Raw genomic sequence first — 19,164 nt, 5'->3', positions numbered from 1 at the left:
GCCATTAGAGGTTATTGAGCAGGGGGATGTCATTCCTTGAAGGCATTTTTTGAACATATTTCTTAAAGATTTCTTTTCTCAATGCTTCCTACCAACTATTTTTTTTCTCTGTCTTTTTTTAAACCCTTACCTTTTGTCTTAGAATCAATACTGGGTATTGGTTCTAAGGCAGAAGAGTAGCAAGGGCTAAGCAACTTGCCCAGGGTCACATAGCTAGGAAGTGTCTGAGGCAAGATTTGAACCCAGGACCTCCTGTCTCTGGGCCTGGCTCTCAATCCACTGAGTCAGCCAGTCAGCTGCCCCCTATTTTTTCTCTCTTGAACAGAAGGTTGTTGAAATGGAGAGAGTCAAGAAGAGCTGGGTTGAAGTTCTGCCTCTGACATGTGCTTGCCAGGTTAATGGTTAATGGGCCAGTTAATTAACCTTTGTTCCTGGAGAGAGAGCTCTTGGGCTACCATGGACAGAAGATGGAAGCCTGGCCTTGGTGGAAGGGATTTCTAGGCCGGCCATCCTCTGTTGACGGAGCTGTTGGGCTACCCGCCCTCTACAGGAAAAAACTTGTCTCGTCTCCAAAGCCTGTGCGCATGCACTTAGAGGTCAGAGTGAAGGTCTTCAAGAGGATGTCCAAGGCGTTGACCGATTGGTTAGACCAGGAAGCCGGGAGGTCACTCACCACCAGATCTGGGGAGCCCATGACTTGCCTAGCACAGACGTTCAGTACGACGGGCACCTAAAGGCCTTCTCCTCTCCCTCTCCCAATGGGCCCTCATCAGAGGGACTTCGTGTATGGCTGACAGTCGCCCACGAGGCTCCAGGGCCACCATCAGGCTCCCAAGGCCATGAGCTGCTCTCTGAATCATTTGCCCTCTGCCGAAAACCCTTTTCTCCGACACTCATAAAGTGGAGTCCAAACCTTCATTATCCTTCATTATCCCCTTGCGAAATCTTTCATAAAGCTTGGATCAGAGAAAGGTTTCAGAGATGAAAAAAACCAAACCTCCACGGCCAAGTCTGGGCTTTGAACTCGGGAATTGCAGGAGGAGGCACGAACCCGGCCCTGTACCCGCTCCTGGGATGAGGGGATGGGCCAGCGGCTTACGCTTGCCTGGCCGTGGCCGGGGCTCTCGGCTGGCCTTGGGTCCTGCCTTCCCAACCAGCCGGCTCTTGTCTGAAGGGGCACATCTGCAGTCCCAGGACCCATGCCTGGCCCCTAGAGGACAGAACCCTGTTAGACTGAGGAGAGCTTCGCACAATTGCTCTCCTTCGAGCCCAGAAACTATCCTGTGACTTGGGTGCTCTTATTGTCCTTTTTCTACGGGTGAGGAAACCGAGGTTTCTCGTGCTTTTACCAACTTGTCTGCAGTAATGCGGCAAGTCGCAGGTTAGCGGCAGGATTTGAACCAGGACTTCTGGAGTCCAAGTGTTGTTCTCTCTCTCCACATCATGATGCCTTCTTCCTCTCTGGCTTCCGCGCCATCCATTTATGCTCTTCGATCTAACTCAGAGAAACAAGCCCGAGAGAGAGAGAGCTGGGGACCTGGAAGGCAGGACTCACTCCAAGGGACAGCTTTGTTTGTACCCGGGATGAGGAGAAAGGTCCAGGGCTGAGATTCTTGGGAAACTCCTCTAGTCTCAGACCAGAGGGGAAGAAATGCATGAATGAATGCGTGAATAAATGACTGAATGAAAGCACTACTCGAGCACTTCCTCAATCAACTACTGCCCCTGCCCTCAAGAGGCTTACATTCTCTAAGAGTAGAGAGAACATCTGGGCGAGAGATGAGCAGGGACAGAGGCTTTGGTCAGGGAAGTGACCCTGGTGGACAGCAGGGCCATAAGAGGCTGAGGACCTTGCTTCCCTCCAGGAGTTGGGGGATTGCGTATTTGAGAAGAATTCCCAGAGTTCTAAGAAATCCAGAGCAGGAGAAAGTAGGGCTATCGAAGCCTAAATGTTTGGGCAAGTGAGAACAAGAGGGCAGCAGTGGATGGCGGGATGGGTACAAAGCTGGGTAGAGTCGTTCTCCCCTCACCAAACAGGGCAGCTCAGGCCTTCCCCTCCTCAGCAGTCATGGTTGGACTTGGCAGCTTTGCAAAGGGCTGACCTTGAACCTAACACTGACCAAGGCCAAGGCAGTCAAGTCTGAGGTGACGATGACGACAAAGATGATGATCATGAATTAAAGAAAGAATATCGTTATCATCACCAGACTTATTTCCGCTGTGTTTTCAGGCTTTCAGATTCCTGTACGGGTCATCTTTACATATATTATGGGGGGAGCCAGGAAGGATCACCCTACATAGAGCTCTGGGACTGGAGTCAGAAAGAGCTGAGTTCAAATTCAGCTTCAGCTACTGGTCAAGACCTTTAACCTTTATCTGCCTCAGTTTCCTCAACTCTAAAAGGGGATGATAATAGTGTCTCCCTCCCTCGGTGGCTATGAGGATCAAGTGGGAAATCTATAAAATGCTTACCCTGGAAAATGTTCATCTTCTTCCTTCCTTCCTCAGTTCCCTGAGCCCTTACAGCAACCCTGGGGGGATGGCGGTCCAGCCCAGGAGCATCTTTTCCCACAATTCCAATAGGCATGCCTGGACACACCCTTTCTTGCCCAATCCTGTCTCCTGAGTCAGTTTGATTATAGTTATACAGTGAAGGGGGGTGAGGAGGGGAGATGCGGGGGTGTAAGGAGGGGGAGGGAGACAGACAGACAGACAGACAGACAGACAGGAGACAGAGAGAAGAGGCAGGCCCGCCTGACTCAGAGTGGAGTCTTGGTACTTACTATTGAGGCCATTCCAAACGAAAATGCTGGTGGGGCCGAGCCAGTTCTGGTAGGGGTTGCTGACAGTGTTGAAGAGCGTCAGCCCGGAACTCAGCAGCGAGGTGACCAGGCTGAGGAACGGGAGGACGGTGACCACCGAGTGGAGACTTCTTGGAGAGACGTCAGACAGAATATTGAACACTGAAAAAGAAATGGCGCCCATTAGGGGCAAAGACCCCGGCACCCCCCTGGTCCTCTGGGTGCCCCTGGCTTAGAGCTTTAATGCCATTCAGTGTAGCCCCTTTGCTTTCCAGAGAAGGAGACCAAGGCCACAGGGAAAAGGACACCCCCCCCCAAGCCACTGAACTGACAAGGGAGGTCTAGACAGGCCGAGGCGTCCACAATTAGACCCATCCCACAGGTCCAGGGAAGGAACAAACCTGAGAAATCGACTCAGCTGGCCCGCAACAGCCACGCGGGAGCCATGAGACGGCCCTGCACATACCTTCCCCTCAGCCAGCTTAGACCCTGCTGGAAGGAAAGCCAGAGCCAGAAGGAAGCAGAGGATGGGAAGAGAACAGGATTTGACTGCATCTCCTCAGAGGATCTCCTGCTCTTCTCTTAGGAGCTCTGAGAGGAAGGGGCTGTTACTAGCACATTTCCACTTCAGACAGCCTTGGTTCCAAGGCAGAAGAGAAGTAAAGGCTAGCCAGTGAGGCTTAAGGGACTTGCCCAAGGTCACACAGCTGGGAAGTGTCTGAGGCCAGTTTGAACCCAGGGCCTCCCACCTCCAGACCTGGCTCTCGATCCACTGCCCAATGTTCTTCTATTCTAAGGCTTGTTAGGAAAGCCCTATAAAAGCTCGTTAATCTCAAAGGAAGCTCCCTCTGGTCAAGGGCCCGTCGTTTGAGAAGCTCTTGGATTTCTGGATCTCGCCCTAAAACGTAACTTGGCCAGAAATGGAGCCCACGTGAAAGGGCTGCTCAGAAGGGTCCTGACCAGGAGCCTATTGATGCTATCCAAAGCCTTTAAAGGGAAAAGGATGAAGGGAGAGAAAGCTGCCTACAAGCATTTCTCAGCTGCAAGCCCATGGGGAAAAGCTGCCACCTAAGAAGCGTGGTGGAGACACTCAGAATTCTCAGGAGATAAAATTCACCAACAAGAAATAAAAGCCAGGTCCACAGGGAGCTATAGACAATTCACAGTCTACAGGAACCAAGGAACAAGAATATTAATAGCTAGTGATTATACAGTGCTTTAAAGGCCACAACTATTAATTATCTCATATGATCCTCACAAAAATAACCTGGAAGGGAAGTGCAATTATTATCCCCATTGGACAGTCAAAGAAACTGAGGCAAACAGAAGTTAAGTGACTTGCCCAAAGTCACACAACCAGAGTGGGATCTGGACTAGAGCATCTTCTACTCTCCCTTTGCAATGCTTAGGTCAGGCTCCCGCTGGTCAGCAGGGCCACAGGTGGCCTTCCTGCTCAGGACAGGATCATCCTCTTGGCTTCCAAGGCCCCTAATCCTATGAGACCCGTGCAAAGAAGGAATCCCAGCAAAGTCCTCTGGGCTGTCGGAGCAGGGGGAGCCTCCTTCACCTAGAAGGGGGGACCTCAGAAGGTTTTCGACAGGAGGTGCCATTCATGAGAAAGGAGGGTCTGGAGTGGATGGCGATCTGGGAGTCTAGTCAAGGCAAAGGATGCAGGAGCAAGAACTGGCTGGGTCAGAGAGAAGACTCCAGTCCGGTCCTCCTTCCTCTGCCACGCAAGGTGGATGCAGGCCAAAGGCGTGGGCGCCAGACGCCCAACGACAGGACCCAACCACATTTTGGCATCCGCCCAAAGGCCCTCCCTTTCCAGTTCTGTTGCTGGTGTGCAGCGCTGGGGAACGTAAGGAGACTCTAATCAGAGGGCCCAAACGCCCCCTGGCACAAGCGATGGGGGGACAGAGGAGGGCCACCACCATAGCCAAAGCCTGCAGCTGGACAGCCTCTGCTTAAAGCCTTCTGCAAGGGCAGCATCTACAGTACCTGAGGCTTCCTGTTCCTCTCTGGACAGCCCTCCAGGTGAGGAAGATTCTCCTCCCCAACCCAGTGGCTTCCTCTCAACCTGGTTTGGGACCTCTGTGTCCCAGCAGAGCAAGGCTGAGCCCTCCAGGGATGGCAGCCCTCCAGATGCTTAGAGCCAGCTTTCACCATACCTCCTTCGCTCCAGGCTAAACACTCTCTGGCCATGTCCTTCTCCAACCAATCCAAGAATGGTGGACAGCCTGGTTGTTGGCCATTTGTGTCCATGAATGCTTTTCAGTATGCCATGAGGCCTCTGCTGTGCTCCAGGCTGGGAGCCGGGACCATAAGTCACCGGGATAAGGAAGAGTGGAAGGGTTGAGCCCTGCCTGCATCCATCAAAGGCCCTCGTCTCCCGGCTGGCCAGCTGCAGGGAGATTCCGGAGACTCTCCGACGATGGGTACGTCCGTCAGAATTTCCCCGCCGAGCTTGGGCTGCCTCCCACTGGATCCCCCTGAAGAGGGGGTGCAGCCCTGGTTTGGGGGGGCCTGTGATCAGGTCTCCCCCATCAGCCTAGAGTCAAACGGATGCCCCAACTTTCTCATCATGTGTGAAAAACAGAAGTTTCCTGGGCCCTAGCCTTCCCCTTCATTAAGGGAAGAGCCTGGAGGCCAAGGGCTTCTCTGGGTCCCTGTCTCTGCCCCCTGCTTCTCAGATCAGCCATGAATTAGTCTCCAATTAAAATAGCCTTCACAGGCAGCCTGGCCTAGGAGAGTGGGTGAAGGCCAGCCTGGAGTCAGGAAGCCCTGAGTTCGAGCGAGGCATGCCTCTGACCCCTTCTGGCCCTGCTACCTTGGAAGCCCTCCAGCTCCTCAGGAGACCTGGCCTCTGAATGACGGAAGAGGGGCCCATCAGCTCCAGAGGAGAGTCTCCAGAACTCCAGCTCTTGAACCAGCCAAATCACAGGTCTGACTGCAATAAGGGAGCCATTGGCAAAGCAAAACCCAGAGGAAGAAATGAAACCAGCCCCCAGTTCTGAGCCAAGAAATCAGTAATAATCCAGGATCTGGAGTCCAAAGTGCTGGAGAAGGACAAGCTGGTGGGAGGAGGAAGCACCAGGATTGATTTAGCCACATGACTGAAGAGCTGGCTTGGTGGGTCCGCTGTGGGACCCTGAGGAGGGCACCTCGCTTCCCCGGCTCTCAGTTTCCCCATTTGTCAAATTAATATATAACTCTCCTCTGCCTGTCTCACAAGATCGTGGAAAAGTTGCCTGCACAGCTCCAAGCCAGTCTGAGTTCTGGTGTCTGCTGTGACTAGATTGGAGGAATCTTTGGGGAGTAGAAAGCGCATCAGGTGTTGCAGGATCCAGGTTTGAATTTCATCTCTTCTTCTTCTGAACTATATGATTCTGGGCATGATCCTTCCTCTCCACTAGAGCCTCAGTCTGTCCTGTAAAATGATGAAGGGAGGCTGGACAGATGCCCCTTCTGGCTCCCTGCTCAGGGTTTTAGTAAGACTTCTCTGCCATTTGGGGGCTCCGTCTCTGTTTCTGAGCTTCTTGGATGCCTCCTGTGGCCTCAGGGATGTCTTGTAGGTCCTCTTCAGTGGACACGGTGGGGCGCCCAGCAGAATATCAGCTTCTGGAGGGCAGGGGCTGCTTTGGGTTTGTCTCCGTATCCCTGGCCCCTGGCACAGTGACTGGCACAGGGTAGGGCATGCTGGATTGAACACGGAGCCTCAACAAAACTTGATTCTGGGAGGGAGGAAGCCTCAGAAAAGGCTGATCTTCAGAAGCATCCAGCCTGAAGCGTGCATTTCTCAGGCTGCCTTTAAGTGGCTTTAAGCCAAATGATTGGGGCCCATTTCAGAGCCTCGCACCCCCCCCCCCAGGCACTCAATCCACATCCAGTCCAACTGAACTGTAGCCCCAAGATCAGTCCAATTAGTGGTTTGGCATCACCTAAGCAAAACAGCTGATGTGTAACCAGGTGTGCACCTTGCTTCATGTCACGTCATGCCCCCCTCCCCAGTGGGGGATGCCCATGAGATCTGGGGTCAGAGGATGTCTGATCAAATGCCTGCTGTGTCATTAGAATCTGTTACCCTGAAAACTACAATTCCCAGCACCCCCCTCTCCTCACCTAGGGAGGATATAAATTTGGTGTAGTCCCGCCTCTCGCTCCCCGCTTCCTGTCTCCGCTGTGGAAGGCGGGCTTTCTAAACCGGCAAGGAGACCTTGGTCATGTGGTCCTGTTAAAGAATTAGGGTTTTTACTTCTATTTCCTTTTTATTCCTTCTACTACAAGTTAATAAACTTCATAAAATTCTTGGAGTGTTGGAAATGAATTTAAATCTTACACTGTGGGACAGCGAGGAAGTCCCTTCATCTCCACGCCTCAGTTTCCCCATTTGTAAAATGCCTATGCAGTTCCCAGGACCTTCTCCTCTCCACCTCAGCTCCACAAAGAGATGGCCAAACCCTTGACCTCATGGCTAACCACAGATAGTCCACTTCCATGTTCCCGAACCCTGAAATTCTTTATCCGGGGAGCATTATCTCCGTCAGTCCACCTTTCCCTCTACCTAATCCCCCTCCCCCTTTCTTCTTCCTCCCCTCACGAGCTCCAGCCCCTCAGATCCTTCTCAAGTGGGCAGCCCTGCCCCGCTGTCCTCTCCTCCCATCCCCCTCCTGGCCCCTTGAGGATCACCCCACTTCTCCCGGGTGCTCCACTCTCTGGAGCCTGGTCCTCGGTTCCTCTCAAAGGTTTCCTTGCCAGCCTCCGGCCCTGGATGCTTCCGCCCCTCTGCTGCCTTCATTCCGGTGAGGCTGGAGGAAAATCTCAGAACCTTCCTGAGCGGAATCCCTCCAAATTCAGTGACAAAGTCTCCATTCAACCCTCACAGTAAAGGGCCGGAGACAGCCGGAGCCTGGTGAAGGGTGGACCCCGACATGCTGCAGCGTCTGGAGGCTGGACGGGTCTCAGGGAGGTGGACCCTGGGCAGAGGGCCCTGGGGCCCCAAGTGCTCTACGAGGCAGGGAGGCTGCAAAGAAAGGCAACAGCCATCCCCATCTCGCTTTCTCTCTAAGGGGGGAGAAAACTGGGTGCCAACATTCGGGGAGATAGAAGGCGCAGCAGGGAGGCTTGTGTGTCTCACAACCTCCATCAGAAGGAATCTGAGGCCAGAGGCCAGACCGTAGCTGAGCAAGAACCACCTCTGCAAGGTCCCAGGAGGCTCTCTGCTTGAATACCTCCAGGGACAGGGACCCCACTACCTCCCAAGGCCCCCTCTTCCATTGTCAGCTGCTTGGGTTCTCAGTGGGGTTTTCCTTATGTCCAGCTGAAATCTGCCCCTTGCTTTGAAAGAACCCTTTGGGCTAGGGGGTTCCTTTGTGACCCCTTTTCTCCAAAAAGGGGGTCTCGAGTCCATAATAAAATGGGATCATGGAAGGTCTTTAGTGTAACTCAGTGTTTACCTGAGTAAAAGCTGTAATTATGAGAACCTCGGCCTCTCCATTTGTAAAATAAATTTCCAAAGCCCTTTGTTCATCCTGACAGATACGATTATAGCCATTTTCCTGATGAGGAAACTGAGGCACAGGACAAGAAAGTGACTTTTCCAGGCTCATGCAGCAACACGCCTGGCTCTTCACGTTCTTTTCCAAAGCATGATTGCTTAGCTGCCCGGGGCCAGTAGCCTCTGCCTCGAGTCTACAGACGTCAGGACAAGATTGGAGCCATCCTCGTGCCTCGGTCAGAACATCGGGATCCTGGCCCTTCGGAAATCAGGACACTCGGGGGAGGGGCCAGTCTCTGGCTCCAAATATTAGGGGCGTCCCTGGAAGAAGGATCAGATTGGACTGCTTGGCCCTGAGGGGAGGTGAAAGGAAAGTAAGTTGGACCAATGGCAGGAGAAACTTCCCCAATGAGCTCCTTTGGGAGGTGAGGAGCGCCACTCTCCCCAGAGCAGAGCCTGGAAGACAGCCCGGCTTCTTCTCAGGGTAGCCCGAGGAGAGCCTTGGTGGGGAATGAGTTAGATTGGATGGAATCTGAGATTCTGGGGGAGCTTCAGAGATGTCACATGACAAGAAGGAGGCCGGAATGCCAAGACTCTGGCATTGGTCTGCTCCTGGGAGAGTCCGGCCTAGAGCCGGGCGCTCCCCTGCGAGCAAGCCTGGAAGAATGGCCCAAACTGTGCCTACTGGAGATCCTTCCCCAACAGAGGACGGCCTTAAAGCCCCAACGTAACACGGTGACTGTACTCGACGGTGATATCGCTTTGATGACTCTTCAAACCCGCAGCCGAGTTAGACCCTGTCCTCTGGCCACAGCGCCGGGACTGGGCAGGAGAGACAGCAGAGGGAGGCTCCCAGGCTCCAGGAAGGGCTCATCGGCAGAGGGACTCTCACAGGCTCCAGGAAGGGCTCATCGGCAGAGGGAGGCTCCCAGGCTCCAGGAAGGGCTCATCGGCAGAGGGAGGCTCCCAGGCTCCAGGAAGGGCTCATCAGCAGAGAGACTCTCCCAGGCCCCAGGAAGGGCTCATCGGCAGAGGGAGGCTCCCAGGCTCCAGGGACGGCTCATCGGCAGAGGGACTCTCGCAGGCTCCAGGGAGGGCTCATCAGCAGAGAGACTCTCGCAGGCTCCAGGAACGGCTCATCAGCAGAGGGAGGCTCCCAGGCTCCAGGAAGGGCTCATCAGCAGAGAGACTCTCCCAGGCTCCAGGAAGGGCTCATCGGCAGAGGGAGGCTCACAGGCTCCAGGAAGGGCTCATTGGCAGAGAGACTCTCGCAGGCTCCAGGAAGGGCTCATTGGCAGAGGGACTCTCACAGGCTCCAGGAAGGGCTCATCAGCAGAGAGACTCTCGCAGGCTCCAGGAAGGGCTCATCGGCAGAGGGAGGCTCCCAGGCTCCAGGAAGGGCTCATCGGCAGAGGGAGGCTCCCAGGCTCCAGGAAGGGCTCATCAGCAGAGAGACTCTCACAGGCTCCAGGGAGGGCTCATCGGCAGAAGGAGGCTCCCAGGCTCCAGGAAGGGCTCATTGGCAGAGGGACTCTCACAGGCTCCAGGAAGGGCTCATTGGCAGAGGGACTCTCACAGGCTCCAGGAAGGGCTCATTGGCAGAGGGACTCTCACAGGCTCCAGGAAGGGCTCATTGGCAGAGGGACTCTCACAGGCTCCAGGAAGGGCTCATCGGCAGAGGGACTCTCACAGGCTCCAGGAAGGGCTCATTGGCAGAGGGAGGCTCCCAGGCTCCAGGAAGGGCTCATCAGCAGAGAGATTCTCACAGGCCCCAGGAACGGCTCGGCGGTTCCAACCTCCCAGGAAAGGTCACCGCTGTTTCTGAAGCCTCTGCATATCTTCCCCGACACCACCCAAATGTGTTTTCTGGGTCTCCCAGGTGAAGCAAGGAAGGAAAGGCGGATGGAAGTGACTCAAATTCCAGAAATCCCTCCGACAAATAAAAGGATCGACACATCTCGGCCACAAAAATGTCAGAGGCGAAGGGGCCCCCAGTGCCCACCCCCTGATCCTGCCCCTGCCCAGGAGGATGCCCTGTTCAACGGACCATCCTCAGTGAAGCAGGGCCCCGAGCAGGGCATCATCCAGGCTGCAGCCTTTGGGGCAGTTCTTTTTGCGCAGGTGTGCCCTAGGATCAAAGCGACAGGACAACAAAGGCTAAGATGTGTTGGAGGTCTAACCTCTGGATGAGGCTTACAGCCATCCTGGAATGGCTCTTGGCCATGGCCACATCCACCTGAATCAGCCCACCCAATCCGGCCCACGCAGGAGCTCTATGGGACACTTTACCTTCAAAGGTGAGGTCCGACTGTCCCAGGCCTGATTCCAGCTCTTGGGAACTCTCGCCGCGGAACAGTCCATAAGTGATGATGATGCTCCCGTTGGAGAATCGGCCGTCGCTGAACTCAATCATGCCCGTGACCCACTGGGGGATGGCCAGAACGACGCACGTTGTGACGAAGGAGCCCAGGCTGGTCACGAAGCCCGACAGGAACATCAGTGTCTTCTGGGCGGTGGGCATTCTGTTGACAGGCAGGGAAGGTTCCCACGCTGGAGGTCGTCTCTACTAGCCCTTGGCCTTATCTGTGGGGCGCCTGGGTTTAGGGCGCCGACTTCAGCTGAAAGTGGAAACCCAACTCTTAAGGAGGGAACTGAAAAGGCAGCGGACTTTGTACCAGGAGCGCCGGCCATAAAAGCCGATGTTCCTGTACTTTGGCCTCCAGAAAGAGGTTGCCAGTGGTTACAAGCAGACAGCAGTAAGGAAGGTAGTCGGCTCTGGGCTGCACTTCCAAGTAGCTGATTAACTTAGGAAGCCAAGTTCATGGCAGATGAGGGAGGGGATCCCTGAAAAACGAGGAAGGGAGGGAGCCACCTTCGGAGGGCTCCCAGACCTCTCCCAACTACCCAGAACCGAGGTGGAGAGTCCAACGCTCAGACGCTGAAAGCGCTTTTCTGGCCAAGGAGGCGACCCTTCCAAAGGCTTTTAGCCATTCAGAAAGGAAACTCCAAGGAGGTGGTGCTTGATGCCAACATTCCCAGGCTTTGTGGCTTCATCTGCATCACACCTGCCCTGAGTTTATAGTTTGTACTTTAAAGGCACTCTCTTCAGTCTCTTGAAGTTACAGAGGATGGTGCCAGGCTCTGGGAGGGCGCAGGATCACAGACTTAGATCTGGAAGGGGGAGGGGGACAGCAGGGAGTAGGCAGGAGAGGAGTTGGAAGAGGCTGATGAGATCCTGGGTCCAGTCAGTCACGAAGCACTTATTAAGCCTCCACCCAGACAGAGAGAGACGCAGTGGAATCTGGCTTTCCACATCGTGCTATTTTGAATAAACTCAGAAGCATTGACGTTTCTACCCAGTCGATCTGTACACAGTTTACTCTAATTAAAGATCATTTGGGTAAAAAAGACCTGACATTCCCACACGGAAGCCTTGTTTTCTGACTTTCAGAGCCTATTTATTAGTGTTTAGATCTCTTAACCGAGTCATGACATCCCAACTTTGCTTTCCAGTTGGGGAGGCTCTGTTGGTTATCCAGATCCTCCATTTCTGGGTGGTACTGAAAGGCCCCACCTGAATAAACAGAGACCAAGCTTCCAGGCAAAGACTAACCCAGGACCGAGACCACCCCACAGGGAGCCTGCAAGCTTAAGGTCAGGGAAAGACCAGAAATTCAGCTTAATGTCTGCCAGGAACCCAGACAAATCCATATAGTTTTTCCAGCAGATGGGAGTGGGGGTGGGGGTGAAGCAATGAAAGTTGCCAAGTTCTGGAGGAAAAAGTTAGCTCCCCTGTGGATGGTGAAATGGACTGAAGCTGTCCATATTGGCGAGCTAGCATGGTTTTAAATCATTGGTCTTCCAAGGGGATCCCCTCACTATTTAAGCTTCAAGGCAGCGAAGGAAAGGGCTGCATGTTTCTTCCCTCTGAGGAACATACACTATTGCTCTCATTGACCAAGGGGAATAAAATGGGCATCAGGCCACACGTTTGGAGACAAATCTCAATACTGCATAAATGAAGCTACACAAAGGGGCATTGGAGATTGCTGAGTAAAGAATTCAATGATCCAATTTCACTTGACTCATTTGACTCCTTCTGAGCTGGTGGAGCCCCGATCATGGCACAGTCACTCATTCTTACTGTCAACAAAGATTTCAGCAACCAACCACAGAGCAGCAGAAAAGCTGTGGGGATGGCAGGAGTGCAGCAGCTGAATTCTGGGTACAAATCTCATTTCCAGAGAGGGAAATGATCTCCTTTTAAGTGAGGAACTTGGTGGAGTAGGGAACACTGTGGGCTCACATTAATGGGAAGGCCATTTGACAGATGAGGAAAGAGTCACAGAGAGAAAACACCCAGAAAGGAAGGGGCAGCAGAATCTCCCATGCAACATCTCAGAACCTCAGTGTTTATCTAGTCCAACCAATAAGACCCTCCCCCAGAATCTCTTTTATGATGAACTCAGCAAGTAGCCCTCTAGACTTTACCTGAAGGTGTACTGAGAATGGGAATCCACCAACTCTGGGGAAGTAGGGAGTGGAAAGAGAGGAACAAGTCTTTATTAAATGTCTGCTATGCTCTAGGCACTATGCAAAGCACTTTACAAATATCTCATTTGGTTTTCACAACTACCCTGAGAGGTAGGCACTTTTATTAATCCCAATAGTTAGGAAACTGAGGTAGACAAGTTAGGCAACTTATCTTGGATTTCAAAGCTGGCAAGTGTCTGAGAGTGGATTTGAACTCAGGTCTTCCTGACGCCACAACTAGTACTCTGCACCTGGGGTATCACCCAGATGCTAAGGACAGACCATCCCACTTTTCAGGCTGCTCCCTCAGCTTCTAGAGGTCCAAATGGGACTGCACGCTGAGCTTTGACCAGACCCCACTGGCTGGGGCTTTGCCCAAGGTCAAGAGCAGAATTGGGATTTTAGCGCAAACCTTCAGCATGGAAGTTTGGGGCTCTTTCCGGGGCAAAGGGCAACATCTCCGGGTCTGATGTCCACCTGTAGCCATTTTAAATGAACAAAATCTGGTTAAAATGGCCCTCCAGTGGAAACATGTTGTATTCAGAACTATCAAAAAATATCCCAGCAGCTTTCCCTTAATAAAGACCTCATTTCTCAAAGGCTGAAGAAATGAGTTGGATGTCTAAGAACACAAGCCATTCCCCAACTCATAAATGGTCAAAGGATTCGAGCAGGCAGTTTTCAGAGGAAGAAACCGAAGCTTGCTGTAGTCATGGGAAAGATGCTGGAAATCACTATTGATTTGAGAAATCCAAATGAAAACAACAGAGGTACCACCTGACCCCTATCAGATTGGCTATTAGGACAGGAAAAGAAAATGGCAAACCCTGGAGGGCATGTGGGAAAAGAGGAGCACCAATGCATTGTTGGGGCCATTGTGAACTGATTTAACGTTCTGGAGAGCGATTTGGCACTCTATCCAAAGGGTTATAAAAGTGTCCCAACCCTATGACCCAGTCATACCACCACTAGGTCTGTATTCCAAGGAGATGACAAAACAACCCAGCAAAGGAAAAAAGACCTCTGCGCACAAAGATATTTCCAGCAGCTCTTTTTGTGGTACCCGAAGGGATGGCTATCCATTGTGGTATGGCTGAACGAGTGGCAGCCTGTGGTTGTAATGGAATATTGTCAGCTATAAGAAGTGATGAGCAGGATGAGCTCAAAAAACCCTAGAAAGACCTCCATGCACTGATGCAGGGTGAAGTGAGCAGAACTTTGTTCGCAGTGACAGCAGCATTTTTGGATGAACAACTGCGAAGGACTTGGCTGTTCTCAGTGATACAATGATCCAAGACAATCCCAAAGGACTTGGGATGGCAGATGCCATCCGTCTCCAGAGAAAGAACCGATGGAGTCCGAATGCAGATCAAGTAGGCTTCATTTCATTTTCTTTCTTGCTTTCCCCTTCTTTCTTTTCTTCCACAAACAGATGCCTAAGGAAAGCTCTTTTACAGAAGCACCCATGTAAAATCTATGGCTTATTGCTTGGCCTCTCGGGGAGGAGAGTGGGGAGGGAGGGAGAGAAGTCAGGACGCAAAGTTTTTTAAATACTAAAAATTGTTGTTAAATGTAATTAGGGGAAAGCAAAAACATCATTTGCAAAAAGAACAAATGGGAAAAAATACCATTTAAGAAATGACCCTCCAGGAAGCCGTGCATCCCCCATGCCTGAATCTCTTTCCTTCCACATGTCCATCTGCTGGCTTCCTTCATATCTCAGCTGAAAACTTCCCTTTTTAAGAAGTCTTTCTTCAGCCCCCAATCCTAGCATGTCCCCTCTGTTGGTTGTCTCCAGCCCCTCCTGTTGATAACTTCTTTGGACATAGCGGTGGGTAGATTGTCTCTCCCATTAGATGAGAGGCTCTCTGATTGTCTCTCCCATTAGACGAGAGGTTCTCTGAGAACAGAGACTGTCGTTGCTCTGCCTCTATAGCAGGCACTTCCTCGGGCCCCCAGCTGTCTCCAAAGGCCCTGGAGGATTGGCCAGGGTAAGAGGAATTAGCCTGGTTGTGCTTGGCCCCAGAGGCCAGAACTGGAGAATGGGTGGAATGACCCCCAAGAGATTGAGACTCCAAGGCCAGGAAGACTCTCCTGGAGGATAGGAGAGAGCAGCCTCTTCACCCCTGAAAGCCTTCTGGCAAAGGTTCGATGCCCCCCGTTGGCAGAGATGGTCTTGGCTGGGCATGAGCTAGAGCTCTGAGGGCCCCCCAATGTGCCTATAGGGTGGCTGTGCCCAGTTTTTGTCACATGACCTGCAGGAATTTGTAGTCAGGGAAACTGACTCGGGGAACTCAGAGTTTATGACCGGGGATACATACCAACCCGATCCCAGGCCTTGGAAGCCCTGCAGGGCCAATATCTGGCTTCACCTTCATAGTACACCATCTCCCCCACCAGGATCTTCAAGCAATTCAGTGTGGAATGTTTAGAGCAGCTAAATTCCAAGGACCTTCCCCAGCTTCACCTGGGTGGGACCAGACTTCCCTGGCAAAGATGTGGTTTATCTCAATCCCATCAAGCTAGGTGGGAGCATTGATAGGATGATGGACTTAGAGTCAGGAAGACCTAAGCTCCCACCCTACCTCATACACTCAGTAGCTAAGTGACCCTAGGCAAGTCACTCAACCCCTGTCCGCCTCAGTTTCCTCATCTGGGAAGTGTGGGAGTGCACAGGATCGCCTCTGTCTCTAAGTTAGTGATACTATGGCCACATTGGCACTGGAAAGCCCATCTTGAGCTCCTCTCCCTCCTTTCACTGTCCCCACAGATGGAGCAGCTCCTCCCAGAGTGAAATGCAAATATTTAATCTTCTGCATTTATGCTTCTGTCCAGGATTCCTCTCCTAGAAGGGAGGGCCTTCTGGAGGGTGGACAGCCAGCTGGTGGCCCTCCAGAGCAGGGTGGCCTTATCTCTAGCCCTTCACACCTGCCCTCCTGCTCTAATTTCTCACTTTCCTCTCTCCCTCGGAGCTTATCCTTGGCTCCTAAGGGTGGTTAAGACCCCAAACAACTCCTCACAGTTGTTAGGGACGGGCAGGGGCCATTGAGAGAGTCTGGCCCCTTGCTTTCCTATTCCCCTGTGCCTCCCATCACTCCATGGGCAGTTCTGTCCTGGGGGCAGTGACTAGTAAGAGCCCTTGGCTTTTGTGCCCCTTTTTAAGCTGGGGTAGGACTGAGGATGGGGAGGCACAAATGGATTGCCGCCTGTCCCTTGGGATCCAGGACATTCTCTCTCCCTAACCTCCCAGATCTCCCACTTTCCCTATTACTGCTCCTCCCAGTCCCCTAGACTCACCCAGGCTCAGCACCATCTTCCATGCCTTCCTTCCTCTCAGCCCACACCCTCAGGGCTAAGCTAGTGCCATATCTTGGCAGATTCCCGCCCCCCCCCCCACAGGACTCTTAAACCTGTCCCCTTCTCCCCACTCAGTCATCCACCACCCTGGGACATCCCCATCCCCTGGGTCTATTGCTGTAGCCTCTGCATTGGTCCCATTTTATCCTTTTATCCAATAGGTGAGTCGGCACCATTATTGTCCCTCTTTTAGAGATGGGGTAACAGGACTGTCCCAAGGTCTCCCTATTAAGTCTGGGTTGGAATCCAGTCGTTCCTGATTCCAGTCCTGCACACACGGCTGAGGAAGAAGCTGACTTGAGTGGGGTCTCTTGATTCCAGGTCTGCCTTTCTTCTTTATCACAGTGTCCAGGTGCCAAGCGCTCGGCAAAGGTAATTCAATCCCCACCTCCCATCTCCAGGCATGTTCTCTGTATTCGTTATCTTAATGCGCCCAGACAATGATTCCCTTCTAAATGCCAGCTTCCTGCTAAAGCCAAGACCTTGGCTGCCTTGCTGCAGGAAAAGGTTGTAATGAGGAGCTGCTCTTCCCCATCCCTGTGAGAGGAAAACAGTTTTTCTTTGTAGCAATGAAGATTAAATGTTCCATGGAACAGCCAAATCTACCCCCCCCCATGAGCTCAGAGCATGTAAATAAATAGTTGTCAAATGGAAAAATGCCCACTCGCAGGGACCACATGGAAAACGGCGTTCCCAGCAAGTTCTCCAAGAGAAATGCCAACAGCTGTGACTGGGAGGTTTCACTACAGACCCATCGAAATGACAAAAATGGTTAAAAAACCAAAGAGGTGTCGGAGGGACAAGAAGGATTCCGGGAAACCTGGGGGGCTTTTCAGAACTTGGAGAGCGGAAGAGGAACAGAACCCCGAGAATCACTCTGTCTCCCACTTCTACGCCTTTGCTCAATTCTTGCCAGTGCCTGGAATGCCTTCCCTCCTTGCTGCTGCTGCCTCTTAAGAGGCCCTCTTTTCCTTTTAAGAGGTAGCCCAGCCGCCATCTTCTACATGAAGCCTTTCTTTATCCCCTTAATGGCTCATGTCCACCCTCTCTGATTGCCTTATGTTTAACTACTTTGTAGCAACACCTAGACATAGATACCTATGATATACAGCTACATGTGGTTGTCCAGTCATTTTTCAGGCATGGTCAACTCTCCCTGGGGTTTTCTTTACAAAGATTCAGAATGGTTGGCCATTTCCTTCTCCAGTGCATTTTATAGATGAGAAAACTGAGGCAAACAGGATTAAGTCACTTGCCTGGGGTCACACAGCTATTGTGTCTGAGGCCACATTTGAATTCGGGCAGATGAGTCTTCTGATTCCAAGCCCAAGACTCTATCCACTGAGCCACCCAGCTGCCCATATCTATCTTATCTTATCTATCTATCTGTCTCCCTCCCTCTCTCTCTCTCAGTCTCTCTCTCTCCATCTACCTATCTACCCATCTATCTGTCTATCTACCTGTCTATATATCCATCTATCTATCTATTGTTAAATTTAATTTGTTTGGACTTGAATATTTAAATTGGTGGTCACCAAGGATTTAATTTTTAAATACCAAAATTACTAAATACCAATTACAAAAATACCAAAAAATACCAAAATTACTAAAGTAAAATGTAATTTGTGGGAGTTTATTTTTAATAGAAGGAAGATATTAAGGAATGAGGGAGAGAGAGAAAACTCTGGCTTCCTCTGAGCCAGGTAGAAATTCTAAGGCCCTAATCAGGGAAAGTCTCAAGACAATGGGCCTTTCTTGGAGGTTTACACCTCTGAGAAAGGTAGGGTTACTAAGTCAGCCTTTTATTCACCAACGGTGAGTCTAAAAGGAAAGCAGTGTGAGGTCTCCTGCACAAGCTCCTCCAGGGGTCCAGTTCCACAGCCAAGTGTCTTCACTCCAAGTCGGAGTGTCTTCCAGTCACTCCTTGAGTGAGAGTTCCTTGAATCTAACTGGAATGGAATTGAATATATCTTCTGGCCTCTGGTCCTCTTTTTAAAGATCTTTTTCTCTTGTATCACCTCTCCTAAATTTTCACATTTACCAGTCACAGCAGATGCTCTTCTCCAGGACTGCCCACTCTTTAGTTCACAACTTCTATGGTTAGATTATACCTTTTTTGGTTGTTTAACAGCTTTTTTTGGTTAGTTTACCTTTTGTAGTTAGTTAACACCTTTTTGTGGCTAAAATGGGTAGATCTACTTAAAATATTGACTTACCAGCTTTTGGGGATTAAAATCTAACAATAGATTGTGGATTACAATTGAATCTTCCCAATAAAGGAAGAGCTAAGTAGCTTCATTGTTACAATCAGAGGGTCACAATAAAGGAAGAGCTAAGTATCTTCACTGTTACAATCAGGGGAGAGCTAAATCCAATCTTCACACTATCCATCTGTTCATCTATGTATCTGTCCATTCCTTTATCCTCTATCATCTGTATCTCCGTCTCTCTTTATATATAGTATGTATATATATATATAAATGTTTACACACACACACACACACACACACACACACACACACTGAGAGAGAGAGTGAGAGAGCCCAAATGAGGACTGAGAAAGGCTTCTTGGAGAAGGTAGGGATGAAGCTGAGGCTTGAAGGCAGCCAGGGAAGCCAGGAGGTGGAGCCCTGGAGGAAGAGCATCTCTCCAAGCTGCTTCCTCTCTCTGGTGAAGACTGTCTCTCTGTCATCATGCCTGTCTGGAGTGGGGGGTATTTTTGCTCCCTCAAACTCTTGAGCCAAAAAACAGGGTGTTTGCTGCTCTGCTGCTGGGTGCCTTAGTCACTTGGGGACCTGGAGGAGAGCAGCCTCCTGCTTCCTTCCTGGCTTGCAGGGCTCTCCACAAAGCATTCCTAAGCTTAGATTTTCTCCCACTGTGGAACTATGGAAATCCATTTGGGCCATAGCTAGTCAGGGTCTCCGTTGCTAATATGTTTGGCCGTCCAGTCTGCCGGTCCCTTCTTGCCTCCATCAGGGA

The 19,164-nt window shown here is 51.5% G+C and overlaps 1 protein-coding gene across 1 annotated transcript in view; it reads right to left on the bottom strand.

Moving 5' to 3' along the window:
- CLRN3 (clarin 3) overlaps positions 1-10,961 on the bottom strand; it is a 17,750-nt gene extending 6,789 nt beyond the window's left edge. The window contains exons 1-2 of the mRNA XM_007477949.3: positions 10,585-10,961; positions 2,784-2,963 (exon numbers count right to left, since the gene is read on the bottom strand). Of these exons, the coding sequence (XP_007478011.2) occupies positions 2,784-2,963; positions 10,585-10,816 (412 nt within the window). The 5' untranslated portion in view covers positions 10,817-10,961. The remainder of the gene's footprint in view (positions 1-2,783; positions 2,964-10,584) is intronic.
- Between the last annotated feature and the right edge of the window lie 8,203 nt (positions 10,962-19,164).

Source organism: Monodelphis domestica, chromosome 1, assembly GCF_027887165.1.
Source record: "Monodelphis domestica isolate mMonDom1 chromosome 1, mMonDom1.pri, whole genome shotgun sequence".
Taxonomy (NCBI): Eukaryota; Metazoa; Chordata; class Mammalia; order Didelphimorphia; family Didelphidae; genus Monodelphis; species Monodelphis domestica.
This window is presented reverse-complemented; position numbering and strand designations above follow the sequence as displayed.